General features: G+C 40.1%; 1 protein-coding gene across 4 annotated transcripts in view; it reads left to right on the top strand.

The window, feature by feature from the left end:
* dpp6a (dipeptidyl-peptidase 6a) overlaps positions 1-12079 on the top strand; it is a 615071-nt gene that overhangs the window by 302577 nt on the left and 300415 nt on the right. Inside the window, exon 1 of one of the 4 annotated variants that reach the window (XM_017705650.2) lies at positions 93-473. The exons of the other annotated variants lie outside the window; for them this stretch is intronic. Within the exon in view, the coding sequence (XP_017561139.1) occupies positions 417-473 (57 nt within the window). The 5' untranslated portion in view covers positions 93-416. Of the gene's footprint in view, positions 1-92; positions 474-12079 lie in introns of those variants that run through there. 4 annotated transcript variants of the gene reach the window in all.

Raw genomic sequence — 12079 nt, 5'->3', positions numbered from 1 at the left:
TCTCTCTCTCTCTCTCTCTCGCTCTCTCTCTCTTTCCCCTCCCTCCCCGTCTCTCTCCATCTTCCTCTCTCTCCCTCTCTTACCCTTTCTCTCCCCGTTGCCGGTGGTGGTTGCCAGGCAGTTATCAGCTTGCGCTGACGATTGCAGTGACAGTCTCTCGCTCTCTTTTCTCACATTCACTCTCTCCTGCTCTTTGCCTCTTATTCTCTTTTCTCACATACACTCACTCTCCTCTCTCTCCAGTTCAGACAGACTGAGGGTCTCTCCCCTCTCAACATTTCGCTGGGATTTTGACGCAGCCGTGCTCTCTCTGCTGCCTCCAAGAACCCTTTTTGTCCCTTTTCTCACATATTTTGAGCCGGCAAACACACACGGGGTCCGAAACGCTCCGCGCACCATCAGCAGCGCGGCTCGTCATGACAACGGCAAAGGAATCCAATGCTCCAGCCAAAGCAGCGCAGCAGCAGGAGCAGGTAGAGGAGTGATTTCTTTATGCACGCGTCTCTATTCAGCTCTGTTAGTGCATATAAATACACTGGAGCTGCAAATACTGTGCAAAGATGCTCTTCTACTGCTTCTCCTTCTTCTTCTTTCCTTTCCCCTCCTTCTTCTTCTTCTTTTTCTACTTATTCCTTCTATAACTTGCGAAAGACTTCCAGGGATGGAGCACAACAGCTTTAAAAAGCTTCAGAGCGGTCTTGTTGTTAATTGATGGTTTTCATTTTGTTTTCATGAATTACCTGGTAGAAGCTTTGATGGAGCTCTTGTCTGATGGGTTGTAGATTCTTACAGGTTCTCTGGGTACTTAGTATCAGTTTGGCTTCCACGGTTTGCACATGTTGTAAGTCTTTAAGCCAAAAAGTGTCTTACATGATTCAGACTTGGAGATGGTCATGTACATATTTAATTCAAGTCAGATTGAATGCATCACTTGTTCCAGCGTAAATGCACATTGTCTCTGTCGGGACAAAAGCTTGTGTCTCCACTTTGGTCATTTTTTGCCTTTTTGTTTAACCTGTAAAAACCAGCTGCTCTTAACATTGTGTAAAAAAATCATCATGAATGGGCCAATAAAAATGCTGCAAAATTTCTTGGTAAAAAAGTCCTTTTTTCTTTAACTTTTATTATACGTTTTTATGAGATTGTTTGTTTTTGGGGGTTATTTTTTCCTTCTCCTGTGAACGTACCATTTTGGATGATTCATTTTGTTCTTTTCTGACAGCGAGGACATGTAAATATGATAGGGAGTGAATATGCAACTAGTTCTGGCTTCGTGCATGGAGAAGATAAGACAGCACAAGATAAGACAATAGAAGATAACACTTTATTTAGACCTTTGTGGGAAATGTAGGTGTTACAGCAGCATCTGGCTGCTGTCAGAACAAATCCTAAATCTCCAAAATGGTAAGTTCACAGAAGGAAAAAACATACCGCACTTTAAATGCAAGTCAATGGAGCCAGACTTTTTTTCAAGTCATTTTGGGCCATTGCTTTTGGTCCATTCAGAGACAGCAGCATATATACAGTACACATACACTACAGCATGAATATCTAAAATAAGACCAAAATCATAAAATATACTATGTATGATCCAGTGACTCTTTTTACATGTGTTTTTAGCACATTTGCGTTTTAGAGCACAGTATAGCTGTGATACCCTGACAGCAAACCCGTTTTTTTTATCCTTGTGAGACGATAAAGCCAAAACCGAATGGATGCTTCTCATAGCTCTGATCTCTATATAACTCTTTAACATTTACATTTACAGCATTTGGCTGACGCCCTTATCCAGAGCGACTTACAGTTTGATCGTTTTACACAAGTAGGCGAAGGTGGTGTTGGGAGTCTTGCCCAAGGACTCTTATTGGTATAGTGTAGGGTGGTTACCCAGGTGGGGGACTGAACCCCAGTCTACAGCGTAGAAGGCAGAGGTGTTACCCACTAGACTAACCAACCACTTAACACTTTAACATGTAAAGGCATTCACAGTGGTTTGGTGTGATGCTCTGCTCTAGGGAAACTCACAGAGTCAGAGTTGTTTACAGTGGTGGTGATAGGAACCCGACGTCCGCCTCTGCAGAAAGTTATTAGGGTCATTCCACTAGAATGGTTCAAATTGGACTTTGACATTTTCAAATCCTTTGCTTAAATGTATCATTGATATGTAAACCTCACAGTCAAACATGTAACGGGGTCGAGTGTGACGGGGTTGTGATTTTTGCACAAAATGGCCGCTGCTCTATATATAGAGAGAGAGCACATGGCATGCATGAGATTCAGAATTAGCATATAGTTTTGAAATAAAAAAAACTTTTTTTATAAGTAATAGTTTTCTATCTTTTTTTCATGTGACGGTGTTGAGTCACTGAGTTTGGCGACCACAATATCACAAGATAAATGACCAAAATTAAATAAAAGAAGGAAGCCACTTGCCTGTCTTTGCTGTCCTGTTGTCCAAAAGACTTGAGTGATGTCACTTCTTGATGTATATGGATCATACCATTGTTTTTGTGGGGGAGATTCATTTGTGTTACGGGGTTGAGGGGTTACTTAGGTACAGAACTAAATAATGTGATTTTAATAAATAATTATCTATTAATTTTGAAAAATAATATCACAAACAATTAAACACAGACAGTTGTTTAGGTTGACATCAAAATATATGGACTTTTTTATAGTTGTATTTGGTATATTCTAAGTATACTTTCGTTGAAGGCCATGAGGGACATGACAAAATAGGTGGTGTCAGCAAAAATAAATAAATAAACAAAGTTCTCATAAAAAGATCAAATAAAAAAAATACACTGTATTAAAGGAGATATTTCAATGTATGTGTAAAGCTGTTAAAATATAGATTTTTGTGACCCAGTAGATAAAATACACCTAAAGAGGAGATGAGGACTCAAAATGTGCCATTTCCATGGAATGACCCATTACATGAATTATGGTTATGAATTTTCCGGCTGATGTCCGAGATATTGTTTAACTGTCATTTTGAAATCAAATTCTGGCCTAAAACATGGTTTTGAATAGTGAATGAAATGTCTATATTTGTATTGTAGCCCCCTGGTTCCTGTCACCACCAATGTAAAGCTATCTGGGCTTTTTAAAAAGCAGTGGATTTCTCCCTGAATCGTTGCAGATCTGCCACAGTGACTTTCCTCTTGGCTTTCTTTCCACCTGTAAACACAAATGCTGTCGTAACTACTTTGAAAACAGCTTACTTGGTTCAAATATGTGCAAAATGTTCACATGAATAGATTACATCAGTTGAGTCGAGAACATTGCGAGCATCCCCTGTTGGAGCGTTTGGAGATCTTGGGGTTGAAATGTCCTAGAACTGTTCACATTGCTCTGCTGAATGACTGTGCCTGCTGCGTCGTGTCATCATGTCTTTGCTATCCTTTACTGGGCCCTGATTACGCTTCTGGGTCTTGTTTTCTTCTGGTTCTACAACAGCTCCTTTTCAGTAAGGCAAGGCAGTGCTTACAAACCCCCGTACTGATAAGGAACAATAATAATAATAATAATCAACAACCATTAGTAACACATCTTTCATACATGGAAAACAGTGGTGAATGACTGAGTTATCATTGCATGATATAAGCAATGAAAAAGACATAAATGCAGACATGAACTAAATAAAGAAAAGAAGCTTAATGTTTATATCAGCCGTCAATAATGTCAGTTATGAAAAAAGTCGACATTTACTTTTGCTTAAAAATAAACACACTTTATAATATCACAATGTATAGTACAGTTCAAAAGCCTGGAACTACTTTTTTATTATATTATGTAACTCATTTTGTGCAGATACAAGTATAAAATCATTTCTAATATGGTTCATCATATTGGTTCAATATGATATATCATATATATAATATGGTTCAACATTTCTGGCTGTAAAGAAATGTTAGATGAGCTGAGCTTTAGACGATTCATTGATGGCTGACATTGGTTATTATAACATTAAAGCTACACTATGTACATTTTGGAGATTTGGAGACCCCTCTGGTGGAAATGTGTAACTGCACACAACATGCACAAGTATATTTTGTAATGTGGGTTGTGCTTTAGCCCCCTTCCCCAGACTGATGAATCTGATGATGGGGGAAAAAAGAAGATTCAAAGAGAACTCAGTCAAAACTGGTGAAAGGCATGTCTTCTGAGAATGGCAGTGAATTATCTGGTATCTTCAACAATATTGTGTTGATTTTGAGACGTAAACATCAAGCTGGACATTGTTTGAGCCTCTATGTGTGTTACGTTAATATATAAAGACGTATGACTTGATCCAAAGAACAAAATCCAATGCTGTTAAGTTACTACTTCAGGCTTTATAGGCCAACTAATAGCCACGTACACTCACCATAGTTTAGCATGTTTTTTTCTCTATTTCAGTAATGCTACTTCTTTGAGTTTTAGCAAAAGAACGTATAATATAAGTTAGCTTCAAAGGGGCAATATATCAGAAAACGTCCCTTTTAACATACTACTCAGTCCCCAATACAGTCAGTATGGGCAAACTACACTTCAGCACAAAGTTATTTTTGATTTCATTGTTTTTGTGATGTCAAACAACTGCATTTACATACATCTGCCTATTCAAGCTACAGTAGTTTAGCTCCTCCCACTTACATTGAGGTTATAAGGAGTGTTTTAGTTCTGAGTTCTTTCTGATTGAGGCAGAATACATAGCAGCCAGTCAGAACATATCTCATTTGCATATACCAGTCTCCTAGGCCCAGTAACAGACAGCTTGTTTAAATATAAAGCATAAAGAGACGTTGGAAACAATAGAAGAAAAATATGACTTGGGCCCTTCAATATCAGCAGTGCCTCTTATTTAAGAAGTGGTGATCAAATAGTAGCGAGTAAAAAAATGACTGTGGGTTGTTTATCATCTGGCATAAGTGCTTAGTGTTCCAGTGAATAAGTTATTATTACATAAAACCACAGCAGTTATTAATATGATGAGTGATCCCAAACTTTTAAATGCTTGTGTAATTAAGTATGTAATTATATATTTAGGTTTGAGTAGCATCGCTAAACGGCGGCGCTAACTCAGGGTTTAAAGTAAAGACCAATAGAAAATCAGGCAACTGAAAACTGAAATGAGCATCAGCATTGAAATGAGTAGCCTGACCTCAAACTGACCAGCATCAGTTTCACTGCTTTCTCTCTGCTGAGTCTCTCTAGATTCACGCCGTGTCTCTCCAACCTTCACCCCAAACCCCAGAAATGTGTGGTTAACCCCCACTGGAAGCTTCCACACGTCCTGCGCAGGCCAGGTGTGAGCCGGAGGTGCGTGTGCAGCCTCGGGCAATACAGGCCCGGACAAACTGAGCAAGGGGTCTAACAGCACCCAGGAAAAGGAGAAAGAACACAACAGACAGTGGGTTGAAAGGCTGATGGTTAATATTTCAGTCTTTCGGAGCAGGCCAAGCACACACACATGCACACATACACACACACACATATACACACACACATACACACACAAACACACAGGGGAGATTTACAAACGTAGTGGACGAACACAGAAAACACACTTGCTCACTGAAAGAGGGAAGTTGTTCTTTTCTTATGAAGGTTATCGAACTTGTGCATTGCTGGTGCTGTTGCTGTCTGAGAGGATGTTTGTAATCTAGTTGTGGGGCAGTGAAAGTCAGATTCAGATTCCTTTATTGATCCCAGGGGGAAATTGCAGTTGTTACAGTTGCAGCCATTTATGTAAAAATAAACACTTTACTAATAATTTAAGACAATATAGAGAATTTACAGTATGTACACCAGATTTAAGTACTTATGAATATAGTAAGGTGGCGGTGATTGTGATCGTAATATGAAACATCAGGTATAAAGCAGTTACAATTATTTAAATTAAGTTAGTGTCTCTCTGAGTTATATAAAGTGTTGGATTATTTGGTGTAGTTATTAATCAACATTTGTGATTTTACATTTTTGTCAGATTTGCTCTTTTTTCCCATCTGTAAAGCAGGTTTGGGATGTCTAGTGAGAGCAACAGTTGTTGCATGTCCCACCCATCGCATATATATATATATATATATATATATATATATATATATATATATATGCGATGGGTGGGACATGCAACATGCTGGCCTCTGCCCCTTAGTTCCAGTATATATATATATATATGTGTGTGTGTGTGTGTGTGTGTGTTTTCCTTCTTTTTTGACAAAGAAAAGACCCAACATAACTTGGAAAAAAATTCTGGTTCCATTGACTTGCATTAAAAGTAAAGTGTTTTTTCCTGCTCCTGTAAAGTTCCTATTTTAGAGGGTTCAACTCCGTGTTTTGTGGCCTCTCATCATTTATAAGCTGTATTTGAATTGTGGATTCTATCCTAGCAACATACCCTAGCATTGTACCCTTGTCATATTGTATGTGCTTGGATGGGTTGATCAAAATTTCGCTGGTTACTCTGGTGACTGTGACAATAAAGGCTTTCATCATCATCATCATCATCATCATCATCCAGCACGCTGCAGCTGGGTTTCAGCCTGCACTACTAGAGTCTGAAGGGGCAAACAAAAAAAATGAGTTAACAGTGTTAAAAGCATAGATGTTTTTATTTAATAATATATTTAAAACATTTGATTTATAAATGTACATTCTTGTGTAAATGCCTATTTTAAATGTCTTGATTATTATTTTTTACATCATTATAGGACTTAAGCAAACAGTTGACAAAGTCTCTTGGTCATCAGTGACAGTGACAGTGATGGAAAAAAGTATATGTGCATATCTGTGCTCATAATGACAGATTGCAAACCACTATAGGACGTGTAGGGGGTGATGAGGCTTCTGTTGTTTCATTGCACCATGAAAGAGGAAATCGCTTGTTGCAAAGAGAGAACGTCTCTGCTCTGTGACAAAAGTAAAAAAACCCAAAAAACTTTGACTCGTATGTTGTTGTAAAAACTTTTAATGTGTTTGAAAGGTAATGTGTGTATGGGGAATCTGTGTTAGTGGGGAAAAAGCTATGGCTTCAACTGTTTATTAAAAGGTACTGAACTGTCACTGGGGGTGTAATCCTCAAGGGTACATCTCAGTACTTTTAGTCAAGGAAAATAACTATAATAATCCATTAAATTATATTTTCTAAGTTGTAGTGACTCCACACACCCCGTCTTGCCAACAGAAAAGGTACAAATACACTATATTTCCAAAATTTAGCGACCAAAGTCTTCACTCATCCATCCAAATCATTGAATTCAGGTGTTCCGATCACTTCCATGGCCACAGGTGTATAAAGCCGAGCCCCTCGGCCTGCAGACTGCTTCTACAGACATTAGTGAAAGAATGGATCGCTCTCAGGAGCTCAGTGAATTCCAGCATGGTACCGTGATCGGACGCCACCTGTGCAGCAAGTCCAGTCGTGAAATTTCCTCACTACTAAATATTCCACAGTCAACTGTCAGTGGGATTATAACAAAGTGGAAGTGATTGGGAACAACACGCTTCTCCGACTGGCAATCTGATGGACGAGTCTGGGTTTGGTGGTTGCCAGGAGACGGTACTTGTCTGATGCATTGTGCCCAGTGTAGTTTGGTGGAGGGGGGATCATGGTGTGGGGTTGTTTTTCAGGAATTGGGCTCGGCCCCTTAGTTCCAGTGAAAGGAACTCTTAAAGCTTCAGCACCGAGAGATTCTGGACAAGTTCAAGCTCCCAACTTTGTGGGAACAGTTTGGGGACGGCCCCTTCCTGTTCCAACATGACTGAGCACCAGTGCACAAAGCAGGTCCATAAAGACGTGGATGAGCCAGTTTGGTGTGGAAGAACTTGACTGGCCTGCACAGAGTCCTGACCTCAACCCCATAGAACACCTTTGGGATGAATTATAGCGGAGACTGTGAGTCAGGCCTTCTCGTCCAACATCTATGTCTGACCTCACAAATGTGCTTCTGGAAGAACGGTCAAAAATTCCCATAAACACACTCCTAACCCTTGTGGAAAGCCTTCCCAGAAGAGCTGAAGCTGTTATAGCTGCAAAGGGTGGACCGACATCACATTAAACCCTATGGATTAAGAATGAGCGAATACTTTTGAAAATATAGTGTATAAACTTATTTAAGGTACACAATTGGACCTTAAAACCACCGTTGTACCTTTTGAGGGAACATTTACGTTGTTTGTACCTTAATGAAGGAAAAATGTACCCTTATTTCTAACGGTGTAGTGCTGGAACACTGCAGTATAAGATTAACTCTGGGTGAAAAATAAGTAAATAAATAAATCTTTCCTGTAAGTAGGCCTTAAATCTGCAGGCCTAGGGCTGGCTATGAAAGTTTAATATTCTAATGGTGCTATCTGATCTACTTAATAGAAACACTTAATATTATTCAATACCATATTTCAATAAGTAGTCAGCCTAATCAGCATCCGTGACCCAATTAGCATGCTCGTTTCTAAATCTAGACTGATGATTGGCTGTCATTATTACATCTTATATGCACATTATTAATGTCAGTGCTTCTTTATGAGTCTCACATCAACTGCAGTCAGTAATACTCTCACTTCTACCTTACGCTCATTTCTGGCTTAAACCACGTCCACTTTTACTCTGTAGTATTAATAAAGGTATTAAAGTGTCATTAAGGAATCAGTATCAATGTTGAATATTCTTTAATGAACCCCAGCCTGCCTCTGGAGTGTCACATACCCAGAAGAAGTGCTAAAGATCCTGATGCTTCCATTCATTAACTTGTTCAAAGCTTTATAACTTGGAGTTCTTTGAGGGAGAGCCTCGCTTTTAGTGTAGACGAGCGTATCTAGTGTCGAGAAACAAAGGGGGATGCCAAATGGAGATGATAACATCATAATACTGTGATGGTCTGAAATGACACCTGCAGTATTCATGTACACCAATCAGGCATAACATCATGACCACCTCCTTGTTTCTACGCTCATTGTCCTTTTTAAAAACTCGTACTAGCGCAACACACACTAACACACCACCACCATAATATTTTCATTATTCATGCTTCATTATTCTTCCAAAAAAAAGAAAAAAATCATTTTTTCATACTATGCATTCATCCTCTGTCTGAAATGCTCATATTTGTGCATTCAAACTGTCTGAAATGCTCTGTTAGAGCTCCTGTGTCTTTAAGCCCCGCCTCCTGACGATCCCAGAGTGCTCCGATTCATCAGCTTGGCCACTCTGTTGCGATTGGTCAACCACCAGAGCGGCATCCTGCAACAAATACCCGCCCCACCCTGCTGTGGCTGTTGTTACAGTGGTGTCTGTTCTGTCGTATCAGTTTGAGCCGGAGTCTGATCGTAAAAGTCAGGTAGAACAAGACTAGACCCATCTTCCCAATCCAGGCTGGAGCAGGACATTTCAAAGTGCTAAGGCTTTACACTGTAGCTGTCTTGCGTGAGGCCGTGCCTCGCTTTGCTGGTAGGATTGTGTTATGAGATTGTGTCATCTTTTTAGAAATGAAATGGGCTGGAATTCCAACGAGGTGGCTGAGAAAAGTGGTTTCAATGGGAGAGAGTTTCTCTGTCTGGTGTGAACTTTGAGCTTTGTAACTTTGCAGACCATTTCCATGCGCTAAAAGCTACAAAGCTCCAGTATTGTTGGTTCTGCCGAATCATTTTGAGCCAGAGTCTGATCAGGAATGTCGGGTATAGCAAGATCCACCTTTAGGAGCCAGAGTGGAGCAGGACGTTTTAGGTTTTACTTTCTAGCTCTCTTGTGTGACTGTGTGCCAAGCTTGCCGGTAGGCGGGCAGTAAGGATTGTGGTACGAGATTGTATCATCTTGGAACAAAGGAAAAAGGCTGGAATTCCATTGAGGCGGCTGAGAAAAGTGGTTGCTCCGTCTAAAAGAGTTTCTCCGACTAGTGTGACTTCTAGTGTGAAACTTTGAGCTTTGTAAGTTTGCGGACCATGTCCATGCACTAAAAGCTACAAAACACACTAAAGGAAAGGGAGAAAACAGAAAAGCCCCCTTTAAATACGCTTAAGCTGGGCCCACACTATACAGTTTTTCCCCAATTTTACCCCAGTTTGCCCCTTGCGACAAATTTAAAGGAGAAATGAGTGAATCTTCAGCCCTTTGATTGAACTCTGAAGTGATATGCCAAGGCCAAAATTTAAAAGCAGGAAATAATATCTAAAAGTGAGCTGGGCAGTAATGTATAGCAGCATGTTCCAACTCGCTGGTGCCGAGCTGCAAAATGCAGATTTCCAAGTTTGGTAAAAGCTTGAGGGTGATGGTGAACAATGGGAACTGGTAGTGAGCATTTTGACGCTGTGTGAGTGAAGCCTGCTGCTAGAATTGCCGTACAGAGCGTGGAAATATGTGTGCATTTTCCACAAGGCCTGTTTTGGGCCCCAGGCCAATAATAGTAAAGCTAGCGGACGCCATGAGGCTGAAAGCAGAGTGTAAAGCTGAGCTCCTCGCAGGCAGAGCAGTGTGTGGGAGATGCAGGGCTGTGTATGTGTCTCCTCAGTCCTGACAGAGAAGGTTAGAGAGGCAGAGTGAGGAGAAGCTCCAGCAGCGCTGCCAACATTCACTACTCCATCACACACACTGCAGGAAAGAGGGAGGAAGCAGTCATTAACACACACACACACATACGACCCATACATTCACTCATACAGTCGTCTGTGGCACCAAATTAAATGACATTTTATTGATGTTCTAAGTGAAGGTAAGTTAACACGTCGTCTACAGAGAACGCACTTAACGTTTGCTGACGTTAACCTCTTGGAAGGTCAGACCATTACTTAGTTGTATTATGTGATGGGATACGGACACAGGTGCCTGACCAGGGTGTGGACAGTTCTGTGCTCAGATTTGTAAACATACCGTGCTGTGCCGTACTGCCCAGTGCAAAATGTCATAAGTAGATGTTAATTAGGGCCACAGTTTCCTGGTCTGTGCAGCAAACAGTAGCTCTAATTAACACTGTGAAAAGCTAAGAAACTTCGGCATCATCATTATCAGATGTTTTACGGAGTCTGACAGGAAAAGTTGGCTCAGTTTGGGTTCTGCAACTGTGCTCCTCCTGGAGCTTCACTGCCAATTAGTGGCCTACAGGCTGCTTGCTCTCAGGGTGCAGGCCGCATTACCCAGCAGCGCACATTTCCGTAGGATGGAGCAGAATACAACAGGCTCGCAAACTCGTAGAGTTCTGGGGTCATCATCATCCTTTTTCTACAGCATATAAATGTAATAACATAAATTACATGTTTACATTTGCAGTCATTTGTTCCTTTGCTATGTTCAAATGTGCACTTCTGTCACCAACCAAAATTTGGTGGCTTCTAAAGAGATCAGTGATTGAGAAACTGTCCTAGTTACAATTCAGAGGGTGAAGCAATGGTTTTTGATTTAATTCAGAAGCAGTTTTGTTTTGTTTGAGGTGATGTGATTTCGGTAAATCCCGACACAATCCACTCATTTCAGTCGGTCTAAGACACCGTCATGCTGTGTGTAGACTTGCGTTCACTGAAGAACAAAAAATGCACATTGTGTACTAATATTTAACATTAAACATGTAATATTTAACCTATTTCCACCTATTGTAATAAAACATGTATCTCCAAAGCAGTGGAAACATTCTAAACCTTGTATTTGTTAGAGAAACTTAAAGAATGTACAACTGATGGAAAGAACAGGTGGCGTTTTCAAACGTAATGAAGGCCAAAAGACAATACGTGAATGACGTTTTCTTATGACAATAAAAAGCCAAATTATTTCACTCTGATTGCAAATTCAGAATCAATTGTTTATGTAGCCTTGGCTATCTAAAAATACCAGATTGGGTGTAGTGTAGCCATGGAAGTTGCAGTAGCATAACTAGGAAAATGCATGTAGTGTAATCATGATAATGAATGTACTGTAACCCTGAAAATGGCTAAAGAATAACCATAGAAATTAGTGTAGTGTAACCATGGAAATTAGTGTGTCCAGCCAGGGAAATGAGTGTATCTTAATCAGGGAAATATGAGTGTAACCACATGTAACAAAAGTGTAACCATGGAAATTAGTCAAGTGTAACTGAAAAAGATGTACCTCAACTATAGACATTGATGTAAC

The sequence above is a fragment of the Pygocentrus nattereri genome, chromosome 3, assembly GCF_015220715.1.
Source record: "Pygocentrus nattereri isolate fPygNat1 chromosome 3, fPygNat1.pri, whole genome shotgun sequence".
In the NCBI taxonomy this organism is placed as follows: Eukaryota; Metazoa; Chordata; class Actinopteri; order Characiformes; family Serrasalmidae; genus Pygocentrus; species Pygocentrus nattereri.
Note: the sequence above shows the minus strand (reverse complement) of the source record. Positions and strands in the feature narration are given on the sequence as shown.